The sequence below is a fragment of the Erithacus rubecula genome (assembly GCF_903797595.1).
Source record: "Erithacus rubecula genome assembly, chromosome: 6".
NCBI classification, from domain to species: Eukaryota; Metazoa; Chordata; class Aves; order Passeriformes; family Muscicapidae; genus Erithacus; species Erithacus rubecula.
In genome coordinates this window covers 8,487,662-8,509,373 of record NC_136688.1, presented here as the reverse complement: position 1 = coordinate 8,509,373, position 21,712 = coordinate 8,487,662, and the positions used below count along the sequence as shown (strand labels likewise).

General features: G+C 37.1%; 1 protein-coding gene across 7 annotated transcripts in view; it reads left to right on the top strand.

Annotated features, from left to right (window-relative positions):
* SBF2 (SET binding factor 2) overlaps positions 1–21,712 on the top strand; it is a 226,433-nt gene that overhangs the window by 148,692 nt on the left and 56,029 nt on the right. For all 7 annotated transcript variants that reach the window (XM_079309375.1, XM_079309372.1, XM_079309370.1 and 4 more), the window contains exon 17: positions 14,264–14,332. In XM_079309375.1, the coding sequence (XP_079165501.1) occupies positions 14,264–14,332 (69 nt within the window). The remainder of the gene's footprint in view (positions 1–14,263; positions 14,333–21,712) is intronic.

Sequence of the window (21,712 nt, the reverse complement as noted above, 5' to 3'; positions counted from 1 at the left end):
GCTTCATTCCCCTGCTGGAGGAGTTCAGTCAGCACTTCCTACACTGCAGCTGTCAGGGGATGACCCCTTTGGCACAGCAGTAACCATTCCTTGGGCCAGGACTCTGGGTGCCAGTGTCCAGGTAATTCCTTGTGGCATCCTTGGGGACATTGGTGTGTGCAGTGGTGTCCCCAGCAAGGTGTCTGCCTGATTCTGCATGTGTCCCACGCCCCAGGGGAGCTGGCTCCAGCTGTGTTAAACTGCCTCTGTGGTTTAAGCAAGGATGGGTTTTTGATGACCAGGCAGCAGAAAACCATGGCTGCCTTTCACACTGGGGCTGTGCCAGCAGAGCTGTTCAGGAATGAGCTCGTGTGTGGCAGGGAAATTCCTAAATTGCTGTTTTCCTGCAGACTTCCAAGACCCCACTTCTGTTAATCTAGACTTCTGCATAGACCTGCCCTGCAGATCTATTGCACAAGACTGTTAATAAAGGAAAGGAAAAGAGAGAGATTAGCAGAAATGAGAGTCCCATGGCGTGCTGTCCATTCTTGCATCTGCCTTCAACTTCCCTCCTGGCTTCTGACCAAAACATGTGGTGCTCACACACTTCCTCCTCCACTCGATGTGTACACATGTGCACGTGCATACCAGAGCAGGTCCAGCCTTGTTTTAAGGGTCTGTGCTTAAAATTATATAAAAATATCAAATGATAGCAAGGTGTTGGTTTTTAATACAAGAAAAAGCAGAGCTGCAGTGAGCAGTGGCCCCAGCAGCTCCTCGGGCTGGTTGCAGCTTTGGGGCTCACAGGAGAATTTCCCTGAGCAGCTTCCTGGGTCTGTGTGCAGTTGGGCAGCTGGAGCAGCCTTTACTCAGGCTTTACTCTCCATGGATGTCTCCTTGTTGCTGGCCTTCTGTTCAGCCCTCTCCCATTTGCTGTTGGTGCAGGATGTGCTCCCCTGTGTTTGCTGACATGCAGGTATCTCACTGAAACCATGGAGCTCCTTGGAGTGTTGACATGGAGCTCTGAGTGCTCTGAAGTGATCATTACTGTTAATTGTGGCCTTGTGGTTGCCAAGTGTTCCTAATGACTCCGTGTTCTGAATATTTTTGGTCGTTTTGATGAAAAGCAGACATGTTTGTATGCTGCTCACTGCTGTAAATAAACCAAGGCTGGGTTTGGAATTATGTTGTACTGCTGTGCAGTTGCTCTCCAGCCTGGCTGGGAAAGAGGTGAACTGATGAAAGGTAGTAAAAAACAAACAAACCAACAACAAGTCTTTCATGTTGGAAAGAATAGGCACTTTGCTAATATAACAAGCTGTGTGCAATCAGTGACATCTGTTTTTACAGGTTTTATGTCTATAAAAACAAGGAAGTAACACATGGAATTTAGGTTTTCTCTAAGATGTTAGGTATGTTTACAAAGTGTATTACAGTACAGGTCCATCATTCCCTATAGGTATGTGTGTAACACTGTTAATTATGTGTCCATGCACTTCATCTGCTTGAGTGCCATTTAATGTGTATGGTAAGGGGCAGAATATTGCATGGTATTGATTTGCTGTACCATGCAGTGACTGTACCACTGTGGCCACACATGTGCACAGTCTGTTTTTGGGGAAAAGGAATTCCTGTGATCTTCCTTCCCCTGCACTTCACCCTTCAAGGACTTAGTAAGCCCAGGCACAGAAGCTGCAGTGAGACATTTCTGCAGGTGTGCTGCCTTGGCCACCAGGAGAAACACACCAGATGGAAAACTGGTTTGTTGTTTCTATAAGGAATTTTATAAAACTTCTCTTTCTAAGTATTTGATTTTGCAGTGATTTGCATAAAAATGATTAATGGGTGTCTGTAAGAGCCTCTTTATTTTTTAAATACGGTCATTGCTGAAGCAGAAAGAAGATGGAATATCAAAGTCTTCTAATCATTTGGTTGCTGTCATGTTTGCATAACCTTTGGTTTAAACAATTGAGATTTTGGCAGTTTTCATTCAAGAACTGAAATTAGTGCTGAGAGAAATACCATAAAACACAGGCCAGTTCTGGGTTTTGTCAGTATTTTGTGTAAACTTTGACAAAATCATGAATATGAGAAACAAACAGTAGCAAACTGTGTGACATTTTAGAATGATTTCTAAGGGAAAAAGCATGAGGATCAGTTTCTTTAGAGTAAAATACCTACCTCTGCTGTTACATTGGAAGTGTGTGCCATTGTAGAACAAGAACACAAAATATGGTGTAAACAAAAGAACATTTGACAATCTGCATATGTTGTAAAAAATTCTTGCAGCTGCTGACGACATTCTTTTTTCAATATTGCAGCCCAGAATTATGACTTAAATTAATTGGCTTTTAGGATGCATGGAAAATGCCATGTAAACATGCTTTAATGAGGATTATTTTTAGTAATTCCCTCCCTGTACTCGGTCACAGGAGCGGACTTTGGTGTCTAGTGATCCAACAAAGTATTTAAATATTACTTTACCTAATTCCTATAGATAAAACAAACAAACAAATCCCACAACCCCCTTTCTCTACCTCTCCCCTAATTCTTGAACTGTAATCCAAAACTCCACTTAGGAGCTAAGAATTGGAATGGAAAGTGCATGTTTAACAGTCTAAAGTCCCACAATGTTTGTAAGTGAACAAATTGATTTGATTCTCTGTACAGATTATTTGACTTTGAGGACAAAAGTAGCTTCTTTTAGTCCTTTAGTAATTTGAGCACTTTGTAAAACCTTTGCTTGGAATGTTAATTGATTAAACATCACTTTAGAGAATACAAATCCTTTGTTATACCTAAGTAAATTCCATACAACTGATACATAATATTCTTTATCCCTTCCAGGAATATGGAATGAAATATCTTTCTAGATCTTGCTCTAACTGTAGTAATAATAATATACTTAAAATCAACTTGGTTATGAGGGTGACACGATTTTCAGCATTTCTTCTTTAGAAACTTCATATTTACCTTGTCTGCATTATAATACCCTGTTTGTAATAATCTCATTTCCAAATTCAAGATACAATATGAAATACGAAAATAATATGAGAACAATAGGAATCAGAACTGACAAATTTTAAATCACTCCAGCAAACCATGTTTAATTATTCCAACCAATTTAATCATAAGGTAATTCATAGAGATTTTCACCAAAATCAGGTATGTAGCACCTGTTATTGTTGAAGCAGTGGTGAATTTTGACTGCATCATCACAGTCACATCTCGTTGCATAAATGGGCTCCAGCAGATGACACAGCAGCATCATGCTTGTGCACAGCTCTCACCCTCTGTATTAATTTAGAAAATGCAAATCTTCATTATTTTAGTGTCTGTGCATAGAAGATTCCCAGAAGGAGAAGGGTGGTAAGTAAGAGGATTTGAAATTTTAGGAAGTTGTTGACTAGCAGCACTTGGCAGGATGTCTTACAAGAATGAATCAAAAGCTACACTCCTAAATGTTCTTGCAAAACAGTAAAGAACAAGATCTAAAATTTTAGCAGCATAAGGAACTTGGACAAAATGTGGCCATCAACACTAGCATGGTACTGAAAGAGAAAGTAATGCAGTCAGCTGTGATAGGGAAAAGCTTGAGGATTTCTGTGCTACTTACAGCTGCAGAAAAGAAAAAGGAATGAGAAGATGGTCAAATGCATCAGAGTATCTACTCGTATTTCTTGTTAGGAAGAGACACAGATAAGAGTTATTTATAATTTGAGTCATCACAATTATTGTACATGGCTGATAATTCTTGGGGATACAGTATGTTTAATTCAGTATATGCACTAAATAATACCATGCTGTCCAGAAATGATCTGTTGATCTTCAGAATTGTGTTCTGCACTCATTTGGTGATTGCTAGTGTGTTCTTTGGAATTGGAGTCATGCTGGTTTTAGGATGCCAAAGCCATTGCTAATGCCTGAACTTCTCAGTTTTTGTTTTCACTACCCATTCTTTTTTATCCAGCCATTGCAATCTGGCTCATCCTGCTGAAAGCTCCAAACATGAATTGTGAGGAAAGAATTTCAAACAGTATGACTATGGTTGGGACTTAAAACTTCACTAATATTTCATTGTACCCCAAGGTACAGAAATTTAATAAAACTTCTTGTTGCCATTTACTGTGATTACTTAGCAGAACTGTCCTTTCTGCATTTTTTCTTAAAATGTCAACGAAATAAGAACAAAACCGGTGTTTGGAACAAAACCTCCTGGAAGGAAGATCAGATAGCCTGGGAGAAAATTTGTTTAGGTTTTAAATTGGATTAACTGGCAATCCAGAATCTGGCAAAGAAGGCTTTCTCTGTGGCTAGTTAGCTGGATGTTGCTACTAGCAGTGATTTAGAAGGCTGTGGAACAGAAAGGGATCGTACCAAGATTTCCTAGAATTTGTACCAAAGAAGGAATTTTGCTGGAATGCAGTGCTAGTACACTTCTTCTTTGGTCCACACAGCAAGCTCAAGGATGTCTTTTTTCCTTTGCTTGTGTTTGCCCCACCAAACAGCTTTTACAGAGAGCAGGAATTTTTTTTAAGGACATCCAAATATGCCTCTCCAGCTAGATGACCAATTAGTATGTTTTGGGAGTTTACTTTATGGCTTCTGTAACCAAAGTTAGAGGACTTACTTCATGGACTTCTTACTTTCTTATTTCCTGAAGCCATTTAAAAATCCCAGAGAAAAATATCAATTCAGCAAGCTTTAAGACTGAAGGATTCTGAAGGTAGTTCTACAATTGCCAGATCAAAGTTGGTTTACTGTTTCTTCCATTGTCTTTATCTCTTAAAAAAGATGTGTCATGCTTGTTTTCACTCGGATTTTTAGAAAAACAAACATTTTGTTAATAACCAAGAAATTGATTTTTTCATAAGAAACAGTTCCTACATCTCCTGTGCATTTATGAACCACCAAAAAGTGTAAGATTTTAAGTAAAACCTGTATCTGTATGAAAGGGGTGGCTGCTGTCCGTGCACTGAAAAGTAGAGTCAAAGTTTAAATACTTAACATTAAGTTAAATAAAAATATTGTATTTTCTATGTTTTCCTTTTCCATAGTTTAAATATTTGTATTGGAATATATATTTCATTGATGGATGTTATCTTAGAGGGAGCACTTTACTAAATCAGGCAGGCTTGAAATGTCTGAATCTCTTGGGCTTTTCAGGCTTTGTAGCAACATTCTTCCTTGATCACAGAGATTTGATGGGTTAATCAAGGTGGACACTGCTTTACAACATGCTACTTAATCATGCACAGCATATGTCTTTCAGTTTCCCAAATTTGCTTTAAGTATTATTTTCTATGAACTGTTTATCCTTTAAATTACTATATTGCTGGCATTTTTTTTCTCCAGAAAAAATGGGATATTTCTGATAACAGCTCTAGTAACGTAATTTTTTTTTTTTGTGATGTGCAGTGTGCTTAATTCTGGTTGTTGTTACAAGGTTGATTTTTGGCTCAAGCAACTTCTACGACAACTTCAATTAATGTTGTTAAAAGTGCACTACTCTTTGAAACATAGCAGAAGATTTACATTCCAGCCTATTAAGGAGCAGAGAGGTCTGGCAGCAGGGTTGGCAGTGAGGGACTTTGGGTTCTGTCTACCACAGTGTGTCAGCTGTGCCTGAGCGTGGAAAAGCCCTCGCTGGACAAATCCAGGAGTCAGAACCTTATAATGAGAATTACCTCAGAAAAACCCACAAAATGCCCCTTGTCATCCTTGAAATTCTGCAGCCATTGCAGGTCATCCCAGAAATATCCTCGTCCAGCAGCTGACACTTGTTTCATAGATCCAGGAGTGGAGCTGCAGCAATAAAGCTGATCCAAGAAAACTTCTTGCAGGAGCAGCTGGTCGGTGTCGTTTGTGTTGTCCTTCGGTGCAGCTGTACACAGACTATCTGGTGCCCCTGCCAAAAGTGTAGGAAAGCTTTGCAGTACTAGCAAGGTTGGCTTAAAAAGCCCAAAGCTGTGCTGCAGCAAGATGCCAAATTCATTTTGGAAAGGGACCCCATTTTGGGCAGTTAGTGGAGGTAGTGCTAAAACCAGGCAAACATGGCTTGGATTCCCAGGAGCACCTGCCAGAACTCTGTGGATACATTGGACATAGGTATAGATATATAAAATTGGTGTCAGCTTTCTTGCCAGTAATTTCTGTCTGTGCAGGTTGAGCACACTGGTTTCTCTTCATATATTTATTTAGGCTTTTTGGGATTCTTTCAGTTGTGCACTCTCTTGATAGCTTCAGTCTCTTGGTTGAGATCCGTAAACTTTATAATTGTGTTGTTCTTTTGCCCCTTCTAGAACTCTGTGAGAGTAATGTTTTGGGATTTCTGACTTGGTTTGACGTGTATAGCACAGCACATGGCTCCCAGTGCTGTCTGTATGTAGCTCATTTTCCACATGGAGTTACCCTGTCCCTTGTACAGAACTTTGTATTTGGGAGGCTCAGGAGGCTCTTTCAGTCTGTGTGTGCCAGGCTGTGATGCCAGTCAGCAGCAGTTCCAAACTGGATGTCAGTCAGGATTGTGATGAAGATGCATTTGATGCCATTTTCCACATTGTTAATGAAAATATTCATGACAGTGTCAGAGCCTGAAAACAGGATACAGAACCACCTGCCTGTTAAACCTAGAGCCTGACAATGCAGTCAGTTTTCCACTCTTTCTCAATCTGTTTGTCCCCAAGGGCACCAAAGGAGCCTGCAAAAGACAGGCTGCTCTTTCCTCAGACACACAGCTTGGTATTTCATTGATGAATATGACCCATTTTTCTTTGGTAAGCTGTTTTTTTGTGTTTTAAATCACTTTTGTGTTTTTCATGTGTCTGGAAATGCTCTCTATGAGGACTTGCTCCCTTCTGTCCAGCCTATAGCTCCCCCAAACCTGTTCCTTGCCTTCTTTGAATTGTTATTGAAGGTTTTATTTCTGGTTCCCCAGAAAAATCAGTTGTCAACAGATGGAATCTCCCAAGGGGAAAACCTTGAGGATTAGAAGTTCTCTTTCCGAAGATGATGTCATTGAGGGTTCTTAGCATAAATAAAAAATTATTTTGTTATCATGTGCTATTCAGTGGAAAATTTTCAGTGAGCCCTACTTCCAAGTTGCATTTCATCAGACACTGTTCAGTTTCTCCATAGTGAACTAGACCCAAAATCTTTTGGTGAGTGATTTGAACTGAGCATCAGCTCATTGCGTGGCAGAAGATGGATGTAAAATTCCACTTCTATCCAAATGTTATCCTTCTAAAGTGAAAAAGTGATTTTTCAGTGAATCACTTTCCATACCCATATAAATCTGATTTTATTTTTTTAGTTCATTCCTGTTAAGTTGTAAAAGCTGTATAGAATGTGCACTGATGATGTGATGCATTTTTATTAAAAGTATGTGAAATTGGAAAATTACATGAAACTTAGAAAAGAGCAGTTAAATTAAGTTAAACAAGGTGAATGACTTTATGACTTTGCTTTAAAATTTAGGAGGGGAGGTGCTGCTGGGAGTAAGGATGTGCCCTGTGTACTTGTGAACTGCTTTGTTAATATGTAACTGGACTACACTGTAATATGGCATCTATTTTAATAGTTCTTTTAATGTCTTTATCATTTCTCTGTTGATCCTTAACTCAATTAGCTGTTTACAGAGTACCCCATGTTAATATTTTACTGTGGCTGCAAAAGTGTTTTGGTCTATCAGAGCTCTAGGAGTACACTGCAGTTCCTAGATATATTATGAATTAATCACCTCCTCCAACTGAGCAGTTAATGGATATTGATCACTTTTTTGTCAAGAGTTGCAATGTACTCCATCATTGGAGTGTTGTTTGTCAAACTTTTTATAAATTGCTGTGCGGGACCTTGTATCACAGCTGGTGTAGTTTAAGGTTTGGACAGAGTCACTGTGAATGAAGCCCTGCTGTGAAATAAAAGTCAAAAGGCATCTTGGCATCCCAACCATTTCCTTGGGAGAAGATTACAGCCTGAGTATGTTGAACTTTATTGCCATGGGCCTCATGACAGTATTCAGAAACATGCATGGCATTTCTGTTAAAGAAACTCAGATGTGCAGAGACGCGAGGGATGGCATTCTTGTTTTTATCAGTATCTTGCAAAAAAAAGTTCAATGTTTTTAGGCTTTTGGGGTCCAGGAAAAATACAGTGACAAATGTGTAATTTATGTACATAAAAATTGAGGTTCTTGATCTCCTTATGTAGTTTGTAACGAGGAGGAGGAAGTGACTAACCTCAAGCCTAGACGGAAATGTATTTATTGAGAAAGTGTGGGGGTGGGGGGGGCTTGACAGCTCTTCCTTGAGTGAAATGTTATTTCTTGTTTTCACTTGCTGTGAGATCAGGAGTAGGATGGGGCTGCACAGAGAAAATCTGTTGCATTTGCTAGCTTGTGGGTGTGTGGAGTAAACTTAAAAACTTAGAAATCATTGAATACTATGTGTTTGTGTATTTGTTATAAACTGCCTTGGTTGAATTCTGTTCCTTATACCACTGTGCTTCAAGGGCAGGCAAACGTAGGAGAATTCAGAGCCAGGTGAAGACAAACATGAAGTTCCTCAGGAAGTAAAATACATCTAAAATAAAACTGGATCTCCTGCCTGGAATGGCAGCTCTACAATATCTCTCATCCTGTTGCTGACAGGATAAGTTCCTTAATTAAATGATCATTGCAAAGGCTTCAGATCAGGCAGAAGGACCACAAAGTCAAATCAGTGAGGATTCTCCTGGCTTGGGTGCTGTTCCTGTGTCTTCTGCACTGGCATCACTCTGTGGTGGCCACAGAGGGTGAAGGAACTGTGACATGTGGCAGAATTGAGAGCACAGGTCAAGTCTGTGATCTGGACCTTGTGTTCCATTATTGCTGTCAGACCAGGCTGCAGCATGAGAAGCTGCTCATCAAAAGCCCAGATCAGTGTTAAACCTGGAAACCACAGACAATTAGAGTTGACTTGTCTTGGTTTTATTGTCTGTGCATCCCTGCAGCAGTGTTTAGGCAGAACAAAATTAAAATTAAAATCCTGTGTCATTGAGCGACACATAAAACACATTAGGGTCATCTATGAAGGAAGAATTGTTTTTTGTAAATTAATGCTTTCAAAAAGCTCTTAGTACCCTTATCAAGACAAGAACTTTTAAAAATAATGAGAATTTTTTTAAGGCAGTATCTCCCGAGTTTTGAGTTTGTTTTTGTAGCTTCTGTCAAAAGATAAGTCAACAGGTAGTCAGCTCTATGGGCTTTTTCATATGTCTGCTTTTCATCCTGTTTCTCAAGTTCCAGGAGAGTTCCACTTGATAAAATTATAACTGCTTCAATAAGGTTTGATTTCACCTTTGTCAAATAAAAAGAGGAAAAGTTTGATTCCACTGTAAAGCAGAGCAGCAGCTGGCATTGATGATAACTTCACCAGGCAAAGCTCCATATAAATATTAGCAAGAAAGTAAATGCACATTAGTTTTCACTGAAAAAAAGCAATTTTGCTTATGATTGCAACAGGAAGATTTAAAACTATCTTGTGAAGTTAATTATGTGATGCTAAGAAAGGTAATATAAGTAGTTATTGTCATATTGGCATTTATTCCAACAAACTCTGTAATTTTAACTATGGCTTTATCTGGGAAGTTAAAACTTGTGCGTTAAATACTTTTTAAAGTTATTCTGGAAATTCCAAGTAGGACTGTGTTTTTTCAAGACAGCATGTAATTGCATTAGCTATAATCAGATATTGTCAGATTGGAATTATCAGTTTATTTTCTTGCTTTTTTGATTCTGCAAAGATTGAATATAAAGGATATTGTTGGTAGCATCAATTTACCTAGAATATGTTTTCTTTGATCAAAACTGTCATTTGTAAGAGTTCAATTGCATTAATATTAATATTTGTATATGAATGAATAAAATTTATGCAGCCTGTCTAATTAAAATTAAAAATAACCTCATTAATATTAAAATATAGTTATGAATAACATTGCAGTTCTACCTGATGAATCTGTATTCTTTTTAGCAAACAAAACATTTTTTTTAAGCTGGACTGTTGAATTTTCTTACTGCTTTAGACAAAAGTAGTAGCTTGTGCTTTAGGATTGACAGTTCATATTTCCAAAATATAAACTGCATCAATAATATAAATTCTGTAATTCAGTAAAACCCCTGCCCACATAATATATCTGTAAGAATTAGGATTAAATCCTGACACCAGTGAAATCATCTGTTGAATTTGTAATTAATGTTTCACCTGTAATTTGTAGCTGATGTTCTGCACATAGTTACACATGCTGATTTAACAATTCTTGGGTTAGTGCTTTAAAAACACATCTGACCCTAAAGTTTCTGGCTTTTTTTTTTCCCTGGATTCATTTTGAGCTCAGTCCTGCAGGGTGATGAATGCTCTTTGTATGCCTGAAAATTGCCTTCAGTTATTCTCCAGAGGGACAGTGCAGTGATGAGCAGCATTTTTAACAGAGCATGCACTCATCCTACTGTGCTGCCAAAAAGGTATGGATCAATGCTGCCATGTTCAGCTTTTTAGTCTGGATGCATTCACTGCATGCTACAGTGATTTCATGTGGTAGTCAGTCCTGTGGGGAATTCCATGTATTTATGGTGTTCCTGAACGTAAGGCAAAATTGGATCCCAAAGTTTTTTGGCATACTCAGATTTCTGCAGATTATTAAAAATGTGGTATGTGTTTGAAAAGCTTAGTGCCTAAAGCAGAATGGGTTTTAATGCAGGAAGATAACTGTATCAGGTAGCAGTTAATGAGAGAGACTATCAAGATGAATTTAAAAAGAAAATCCCACCTGAATGGAATTTCAATTCCACCTCAATGTTATCTATATGTTCCATACAAGTCTTGTAGATTTTTTATCACGTGACTAAGAGAAAGCAGAAATCCTTAGGTGTAAGTTGTTTAATGCAGGAAGAGAAGTAATTTTTGTGCACTGTCACTTCACTGGCTTGGGCTTCATCTTGTGGGATATCAGAGAGGGCTTAGGAGCCTTCCAGCACCTGCATGCCCAGGAGCAGATCAAGGAAGATCTTCTCCTGGGGTGACTTTTCCCAGCTGTTCATCACTAGGAGCACACTGCAGAGGGCATCTCAGCTTCATGATGATGTACAATACCTTGTTTTCTAAGCTAGAATTCCAGGTAGTGCCTGTTCTGAAGGCAAGAGTGAGGAGCAGAGTTGACTCTCTCCTCCAGCACCAGAAGCTTAAGCCAAATTCCAAAAGCTATCAGTGCTCCCCCATATCAGCCCCATGTGTCCAGCCAAGCAGTCAGTATTGAACCACCAAAGTTTTGCTGTATTTAAACTGGTTGAAATATAAAAGTAACTCAGATGCATTGTCAAAGTAAGTGATGTAAGGAAGAACATTCTTCTTCTATTATTCACTTGTCAATTCAGTGTAGCAAAGCTATTTTAACTGTACACGAATTCCTGTAGCACTTCCAAAGTGCTACAGAGTTCAGCAACTGTCTGGATGTAGGATCAGTATGGCCAGAGCAATGTGCCAGGTTTTCACTCAATTAGGCATAGAGTCAAAGCAGTACTCTGCATATGTCATGGTGGAAGTCTGTATTTCACTGTCAAAGAACGTTGGTTTTTTGGTGATTAATTTGCTGAAAATAATTTTTGTTCCCCAGATGTGTTTCAATTTCATTTTGTGCAAATTAGGTGGAAAAGCTTTGATTATGTTATGGTATTTGATTTTTGTCTACTTCTGTAGCAGCAGTAGGAGATATTTTTCACAATTGGTAAAGACATTATATACAAGGCAGCTGGATTTCATTGTTTCAGGAGTCTAAATTAATTGCCTACAATACATATATGACATTCCCAGTACTTTGGTTTGTCTGTAAAATTGAGAATCTGAGATTTCAGTGCAACATCTCTGTGACATTCTGTCTGAGCTACAAAGCAGGTAACCAATTAATTAGTTCCACTCATCTTAAAACAAGTATTATAATTTATTCCTAATTGAGATCACGTTGTATTCCTTGTCATATACAGGAGAAGGAAAAAAAATAGAGAGATAATACTTCCATACTGCAAATCCATGTACTGCTGACATGGAGTATGTGGAGAATTTCATACTTGAAGGAAGGAATGGAAAAATAATCTAATGTGTTGTTTATATGGTGATGATATATATCTTTGAGACATATGTTAGCTCTTGGAGTATTGAATGCTCTCTAGGTGAAGATACATTGCTCAGTTTTTATAAAGATATTTTTATGTATACTTTGGATAAAAGCCCAAACTCTTTCAAATAATTTGAGCTAAGGGATTAAGTAGGTAACCTGAAATTGAGGATGGATTATTTTATACCTGGTTATAAATAATCATGTACAGAAATAAGAGATGTATTTCTTTGAAAGTTGTTGCACATTTCTAAAGATTGGAAAGTCAAATTTTAAGTGGGAAGTGTTATTGTTAAGTGAAAAAGTACAAAGAATATTTATCATATATTAAACTAAAAATACATGTGCTAACTTCCAAATGGGGATTAAGGATGTGGATAACAATAGGGAATAATGCAGAAATGGAAAATTGAAAGCAGCTGAGGCTGTGTCCTTTAGCCTTATGCTCTGAGATTTTCCAAACTAATTTGGGTTTGCTGTATACATGCTGCAATGCTAAGAGGCATCATTGAAACATTTATTGAGTTTCTCAGTGTCCGTTTTTGTTCCTTTTCCTCTACCAGATTGGAAGTGTGATATGAAGTGTGAGCATTTGCCCAACTAGTGTTGTCCATGCCCAGTTGGCATTCCTGCATTTTTGCAGGGTTAGACACATTGAAACCCTGAGGAACTCTGTGCAGAAATAAACCTTCACAATTGTGAGCTTCTTGTATCCCTTTCCAGAATGCATGTGCAAGCAGTTTTCTAAATGATGCTGTAACTATAATAGACATGGGTAATCCATTTAGGTGAGTTTGATTAAAGTAGTAGAAGATGAAGCATTTGTTATTGAAAAATTCACAAAGGTTGAAATAGACTTTAAAATGATGAGAAGCAAAATAGTCTTGTAATGAGTTTTTTTGGTCTGTTATTTTAAACCTGCAATCCACAGTCACGCTGCAGCCAATTAACAAAGAATGAGATGGATGCAAATAACATGCTAATGATCCTTAACATTATTGTTTTTGTGGTGTAGATTTTGTATTTCTGCTATCACAATTGGCTGGTGCCAGGTTTTTGCTAGTTGCTCTGTTTTAGATAACTCTGAGATGAAAGCACAAATGAAAAATCTGACAGAGGAACACTTGAGATATTTCAGTTTTGGCATTTGGTCAGTTGTTACAATTAATAGGAGTCATTTGAGTTGCAGAGTGCCCACTGTAATGATATTAAAAATATTAAAATGAATTGTTCAACTGGAAATGTTGCTTTTCCATTGGTCATCCAGGGGCACATAGTGATACATTTGTCTATGTGAGTTATTGTGTTCTTTAGTGGTGGCAAAAAGAGCTGCTGTAAAAACACCTGATCACTTTTTTTAAAAGTATCAGTTTTAACTCTTGTTGGGTATTGTTGGGTTCTATTATTTTTCCTATCATCATAAAAATTCAAGTAGTTTGTTTCTTAAGTATTAAATTACATTCCAATTCTGCTTTCTTTTAAGAGACTTCCGTAATAAAATCACGACTTCCATCAGCACAATTCCAAGTTGATTTACTTTGGCATGCCCTTCTCTGCCTAGAGAGACATAAATGACACACTTGACTGTTGAATGAGGCATTCAGAGACTTGAAGAAAATGGGTTTTCATCTTCTTTTAAAGTTAACCTTGTGCCAAACTTTTGTAGAGGCTGTGGAGGTGATTATTTCATATTGCATAAATGTCACTTCCTTCACTGAGACGTTCTGAAAGGGCATTCTTTGCTCATCACATCATTTCCATTTTAGTCAGGTTTGCTCTTGACCTAAATGGAAGCAAACTACCTTTTTATTGTTCCCTAGATGAGGAAAACTTTCTTTATTCTGTATAAACTGTGTTAGTGGATTTGTAGTTCACACATATGAATGAGAAATTGGCTAATAAATTTCTAAAGTGGGAAGAATCACAGCAATACCTGTCTAGAAAAAATTTTATATATATATATGTGTGTGTATGTGTGTATACACACACATAAATATGTGTGTGTATAATCATCAATATATCAGATGATTAAGGATTATGTTGTGTGTCACAAGGATGCCAGAGGGACTCCATAAGGAAGAAATGAAATTACAATCCACAAAATGGTTTTGCTTATTTTCTTCTTTGTTTTCTCTTGCAGGATTGTTCATCTTCTGAAGAATACAGCATTGCTGCAGCTTTGCTGCCCCTAACAACTGCCTTCTATAGGGTAAGCTTCTATTCTATTTTGGTTTTTTTACATCACATACATTGTTAAAATGGAGAAAGGGATGACAGGAGATACATGATGGGTAGGAAAATGCATTCTAAAAGTTATTAATGCCAATGGAAATCATCAAATAGACTGGTATGGGCATTACTCCAGAAGGTCATTTATTGATGTTGGGTCATTCTGATTATGAGACATACACCCAGAACTAAATGCAGGCTATATGATGGCTTAGAGAATTATCATTGAATTATATTTAGTCACTAAACCAATAGAAAATAATAATTTCTGATGTTGCTGTGTAAAAACTATTTATTGCAGTGAGACTGTGTTTAATTTGGCATGTTAAAAATACACTGGCCAATAGAATACAATGGTCACTGTAGTACAGTGGGCCAATAAAGTACTTGGCCAAAAGTACAAATTAAGTTTTCAATCTGTGCAGTTGTTAATTTTGGGGGATAATATGAATGGATTGTTTAAACTGCATGTTTGTTTTCAATTTCTTGTTTGGTTTCTTTTTAGGGGGGAAAGTACATAATGTTTTCTGGTGGCAAAACACAATATGATAGTAAATGCAAAAATTTAAATAATGCAGATTTTATAAGTAATTATTTCAGAAGCAGAATTCTTGTAGTAGGACTGTATTTATTTCAGTGTCTCAATACAAAAGTGTTTTCACCAGTCTAGGTAGCTCCAGTCCTGCTTTTTAGGATGTCCATACCTGAGGAGATAAGTTCAGAATTTGGACTTGCTTGCAATATTAAATAAACTTTGTTTAAGGTGAATGTTGTTATACAACCCAGTTTGGGAAATAAGTGCTTAGTCAATGGTAATTGGTACACTGTGATGTTGCAAAAACAGTAGTGGCTTTGATAGCTTATCTACACATTAGTAAAATAGAAATTGAAAATGCAACTTCCACCTTTCAGGTGAGGCATTTATGAGTAGCCAGAGGTGAAAAGCAGAAAGTTCCCTGGTTTTGCTGAATGGAAACCAAGGTTTCTGCAACAAGGAGCTGAGAAATCAGTCAGTCATTTTCAGTTTAACTTACATATTCTAATCAATTTCTGGGGGTTATTAAACTAGAAATAGATTCTGTCATGTTGTTTTTAGAATAAAAATGTTGAACTTTACCAGTCAGAGAAACCAGAATCATTTGTTGAAGGCAAGAGCAAATTTGAAAAACTTATGTGTAGAAGATTTCTTGACATTTATTGTTTAAAGTAGTACTGAACATTGTGTATGGAGCATGAAGTAACAGGCTTTTTTCCTCTTCTAATTATTTGAACTATAAAAATTTTATTTAAAGGTGGTTTAGTTTATAGCAGTGCATAGTACCCCAGAACTGCTTTTAAGAAAGATGTAGAGAGTATTTTCATTCTCTTATCTAAGGTAGCAAGGTGAGATGTTATATTTTTTTATCTCAGCAAACAGACTTTCTCCCATCCTTAAATCCACGTTTATGTTTCTCTGTTTCCTCTGAGTCCTTCAGTGGCAGAATTGTTTTACATTTGCTGCTGCCACAAATGCTTAATTTGGGGGAAGAGCTAAAATTAGCTATAGAAATTTCCCTCTTCCCTATTTTATTCTTATTACTTCATAAATTCTACATTTTGAAGGAACTTCTGCTTTCTTTTATTTTCTGTTTCTTAGTTTTGCTTGTAAGGATAGCCAAGAGAGTTCACATAGCTCTTTACCTTGATTGGTACAGGGAATATTTTGGGGTGCTGTAGCAGTTTGGCTAGATTCCTACCTTGGTAAAATTTGATCAATTAGGCAAAAAAAAAAAAAAAAAAAAAAAAAAAAAAAAAAAAAAAAAAAAAAAACAAAAAACCCAAACAAAAAAAAACCACTAAAAAGAGACTTTTTAATGTAGCATCAGGAGTTTTAAAATAAGCTTAAACAAGTTTTGATTTCACCATCAAGCAGAACAAAAATCTGGATTGAATATAAAATATATTTAAATAATTTCATCTACACAGTTGTATTTTTTGGTAGGGGTACCAAGATCTCACACCATTTCTCTCACAGAAAGTTCTCTGAAATCTTTTTTTAATAGCCTAGACTATTTAACTCTAAAAATACACTCAGGAAGCTGTGAGTCCCTGGATGGAAGAAGCATGATGAGTTTTTTAATGTGCCTGACCTGAATTAAAAATTAAAATAACCTGACTATTAACTTGCAAAAGCCAGCTGTTAATGCATAATAGAAAAAGAATTTTGTTTTTCCCAGATCTAATCCTCAGGTTCAGTGATGGTCCCCTTTGGTATGTCCCATTAGATACAATTCTTTGGCTAAAGTACTTATTTTGGCATAAAACTATTCATACTAAACACAAACTGACGTGCTGTTCAGAACATAAAATTGTTAGACTAGCTTTGCAGTGATTAGTTAAAAATTCAGATTAACAGTTTAAGGTTCAGCCTGAATAAAACTTACACTTTTGAATGAACTGTTTTGGGGGTTTTTGAGTAAAAAATGATACTTTTTGGAGGATTTTTCAGCTTCTCTAGAGGTTTTCAGAATTGTGTCATAGCCTAGAGTGAGTGTGTTCTATCTGGCATGACCTTGTGCTTTAACATGAAGGATTATCTTACCTCTGCCATATGATTGTGTTGATGCTTCCCAAGGATGAAGCAGTGCTTGGCAGAGTGCACTTGTTCTCTTGGTGTTTCTGTTCTCAGAATACCATGTTTAATGCCAGCAGCCTGTTAAATCTCATTTCCCCCACCCCTTTTGAGATTGGACAATGTTGTTAGTGGCAGGAGTAGACAGGAATTGTGCATCTGACACAGGGTTCCAATTGTGGTCCATTGGTGTCATTGCACAGGCAGTGCTCCAAATCCAGTTATCAAAGTCTGCAGTAAATCTGGTAGTGTAGTAGAGTTCCAAGAGTGTACAGAGTTCAGTCCAGTCTGATATTTTGCCATCTATGTTTGCTGTAGCATTATGAGATTTCGTGTCACAGCATTTCATTGTTGGTGTAATTCCTTTTGCTGCCAATGAAGTGGGAAAAAGAAGTTACACAACATCACAGTGCCTTAATGGAAGGACTGTTGTGTTCATGAAATGTTAGGTTTCATTTTATTTATCCAAGACAAAGCAGAGCACAAATGGAACAATTACCTGTTCTTCCTAAATAACTTATTGTGTTTCACTGAACATAGTGCAGTCACCAGTTTGAGGTGTATAAATAATGAGGAGGACATGGTTTTGTTTGAGTTCAGCAGATAAGCCAAGAAACTGAGCGGTGAAAACTTGGGGAGATGTTGCTAAGATTCTGGAATGGTTGTGTCATGCATTAGCCTTGAGGGATTTCAAAATATTTTTGGTAAAACAGAAAATTTAAAGAAGGGAGCAAACTGGCATGATGTAACCCATCTTGTCTTAATGCCTTTGCTTATTTAAAAACTAGTCTAGGGTATTTCTACACAGATCCAATTAAAATTACAAGAAGCATCACACTGTGTACAGCGTGCTAGGAGCTCTTGGGATGTCTGGTGAAATTTCAGAATTCTCCCTGAAGTCTGGTGAGTGATCTATTGTGAAACTTGATCAGGCAGGATTTGATCGCGCTCTAAGTCAGAGCTGATGGGATTAAAGTCATAGACAGGAAGTCAGCACTGGTTGCATATTTGTGGCCTGGAGTAATAATTGAATTTTTCTAGAAAAAAATAGTCCCAATGCTTTTTAAAAATTTTAAATATTGGACACAAGCTGTTAGCAAAATGTGACTCATCAGTGACAGTGGACTTTGGTGTGTACTGTTAATGTCACAAAAACAAACAAAATTTTGCTTCTGGGTTAGAAAAAGGTTTTAGTTTACCATTAGTAATACCGTCGGAATTCTGTTTAAAATTGAAACAATATAAATAAAATGTATTTATATGTGAAGATAAAAGAATTGCTCCATGTTTTCACGGTACGAATGACCCATGCTTATTTGGTACGTGGTCCCTTCTTCTGTGGATGGAGTGGCAATGTAGTGTTCCTTGGTGCTGTGGAAAAGAGACCTTGTTCTGCATGTGGGAAGGGAGGAGAAGAGGAAGGGATGTATTTTAATCATGTTTTCCTTCATTAACTCATCGAGGACGGCGGCGTGCGGTTGCGCAAGCGGCAGTGTCACATTCCCAGGGTTTGGATTCCCTGTTCCACTCTGGGTCCCTGCCAAGCTGGCAGGATGTGGTGAGCCCCAGGCTGCAGTTCTGGGGGCTCAGAGTGCAGGGTCAGTGGCAGGCAGCAGTTCCAGCTGTGCTGGACACCAGCACAGGGAGCAGAGGCTGCTCCCCCTGCTCTCCTGTGCAGCCACGCTGATGTTTGACATCTGAGCATCCACTCCATGTTACACACTTGTGTTCCTCTCTGAACCTGATGGTGCAGCTTACAGTAACATTTTTTACCTTCTCCAAAACTTTATACTTAAACTGTGTATGATCATCTGTGTTCCCATACCTTTCTGTATATTCTACCACATTGCATAGCCCTCAGTTACACACTTCCAAACTTTTTGTTTGGCATTCGGAAGTGTTTGAATGCATAATAAAAATATAGTGTTCTGAGAGTAAAGTTTCCTCTGTGTAGATATTATTAATGGGCTTCCACATTTATAGGCAAAGATTTCTTTAAATTGCAGTATTTTCAGAATCACAGGTGTTTAATTTAAATTTCTCAGTTGTTTTTAATGGTTTGATGTATACTTGGAGAGTGCTGATCTAGTTCAAGCAAAAATAACCCAAATACAACAAAATGTCTCACAGTTTGGATGTATTACATTCAAAATGACATTTGTCTTTTAGCAAGATGCACTGGAGACTGTTTTAGAATTTTTATGTGACCAAATTATGTAATTCTTGGGAAGGAGAGAGGGAAAAACTGATTTTTTAATTATTTTTTGTAATGCTTCTAAGCCACAAAATTTCAAATAAAATTTCAGTTGGGTACTAATGTGAATTTTTTTGTAGAGCTTGAAATGGAATGAGAGAAATGAGTCTGCAGCTTTGCAGACTGGGGCTGGCTGAAATCCTTAGGATATGGAATCATTGGGCTGTTTGCCTGCATGGCTGCCCATTTTTCATATGTACTCCATGTTCCTGTACCTTTGTTGAGAATGAAATAGAATTACATAAAATAGGAGACCTTTTTCAGAGTTTAGAAAAGAGCAAAATATGTTGTAAATAATTTAACTTGAAACCTTTGAATATAGTACAGAACATTTATTGAGGTCATCTTAAGAATTATCCTGGCAGCATTTTCGTGAGGAAAAGGATTTTAGTCCAGGAGCATTTTTTATACTTGTCAAGGTGAATACAAAATTGTGAGTTAAGTAAAAAGATGAATTAATAAAAAAAGCAGAACTAGAAGTATTTCATGTTAATGCTCCAATAGAAATAATTAGAATCTTCTCCATAGTGAAATATATATGGTGTTTTGCATAGCACAAAAATAAAATGAAAGTAATTTGAGTGTATACTTCCCTAGCTGAAATGAATTATCAAGTTTCAGTAACAGTTGTGGCAGATAATCAGTGGAAGAAAGTCTTTACTCCTAGAAATGTCTGAATAAATGATCTCTCACCTCCAGAGCCTGTTGGGTGTAGGAGAGGTTCCCAGTTTCACAGACAAAAACTTTCTCTGAAGGTGAAATTCAGAATAGTTTATAATATTTTAATCACTGTCATGATCCCCCACTTCCAAGAGAGACACAATTCAAAGTTAATTATATAACAGAAGTTCATAATTTGAAATATGCTCTTTGTTGTGTAGCAGCAGCTAGGAAGTCACAGGAGGATACCCCATGAAAGGCTGATGTGGGAAACTGTAATGGTGGGTGAAGAGTTGGTTGCATTTTTATGTCTTTGTCAGGCTAATTTTACAGTCAGTGTCAGCTGGAATTAATGGAATATTAGTCCACCTGTACTGTGGAAAACAGTGGAACAATTTGGTACTAACATTATCTCAGTTACTCTGTAGCAATATTTTATTATATTAACGTTTATTTTGGAATTTGTGTAAATACCAGGGAATTGCATAAAGCTATTGGATGATGCAGTTAATTTATAAAAGCAGAATTTGTGGGGTTTTTACATTTAACGTGAGTTTTGATTTTTAACTTCAATTTCTCTACAACTGTGATTGTCCCAGTTCTTGTAATCATCAGCATCCTTTTAGCCATGGAAAGCTAGGAAGACTTTCTGTAATGTGTTAGCTTTCTACACTGAAATATTTTCATTCTTGCACTAGTTATTACACTTCTAAAACTTTCTGGTCCTACTCTGGTGTGGTTGAATTAAAATCACTTCTACTTTAAAACTCTTCACTCTTGAATTGCTGGCTTTAATTTAGGAAACTCCCATCGTGAAAGACTTCCTTTATTGTCTTGGCAAGGAGTTTTGTCTGCTTCCATTAATTTTCTTTTTGTATCTCTATCCTGCCAGTTCTGATACTATCTTAGTCTATGGAAATGTTTTTGTGACTGAAATAGTATTAAGTAACATTATTTTTAGTACTAAAATTGTTTTGTTTATCCATTCTCAGAATGCTGAACCCTTTAATATAGAAATACATTAAGTTCCCTGCTTAAAAAGAACATGGCTGCATCATGAAATGGAAAACAGGGAAGAAGCTGAACCACAAAAGAATATTTACAACATTATCAAGTGTGTATATGAGCATTATTTGCATTCCTGGAAAATCCAGGAGCCTTAATTGAGGAGCACCAGAACTGCTGGTGTTGCCTTTGTACAAAAGAACAGAAAAATGATGGTCCTTACCCTCAAGAGCTTACAATATGTATTTTAAATAGGTAATAGTACTTGAAGCCAGTCAGTTTGAAGCATTGTAAGGAAGCTGTGGAGTCATCCTTATTGTTCATGATTGATGACAGTCATCATTATTCATAATAGCCATCATTACTCTTGGTAATTCTGTACTCCAGTAGGTTAATTAGGGCTGAGGTTTTTATAGATATGACCTAAAAGCAGGATTTTATTGACTTTTGAGAGAGGATAATGTGATTACTTGGCAGGTGCTTGTGAATATGAGTGGGGTCATGGAAGAGCATTTTTAAGGCAATGGTCAAAGTTCTGTCAATATTTCCAAACAGTCTTCCAGTCAGAAGTTTTTATTACATCCATTAAAAGTTCTTTTCATATAAATATTATAGCTCAGTAAATTATTTTTGTAAAAGCAAACATACTTTTCAAGTTAAAACAGAAATCTGAGGATTCTTGTTAGTTATGGTGGTGTGATTTTGCAAACACAGGTGCCCAGATCATCTCTGATCCTTAAGATTTTGACTTGTGCACTTTGCTTCAGAATGGATACATAATACATGCTAGTAGAATACATCTATGTCTTTGCAGTAGAGAATATCTCACC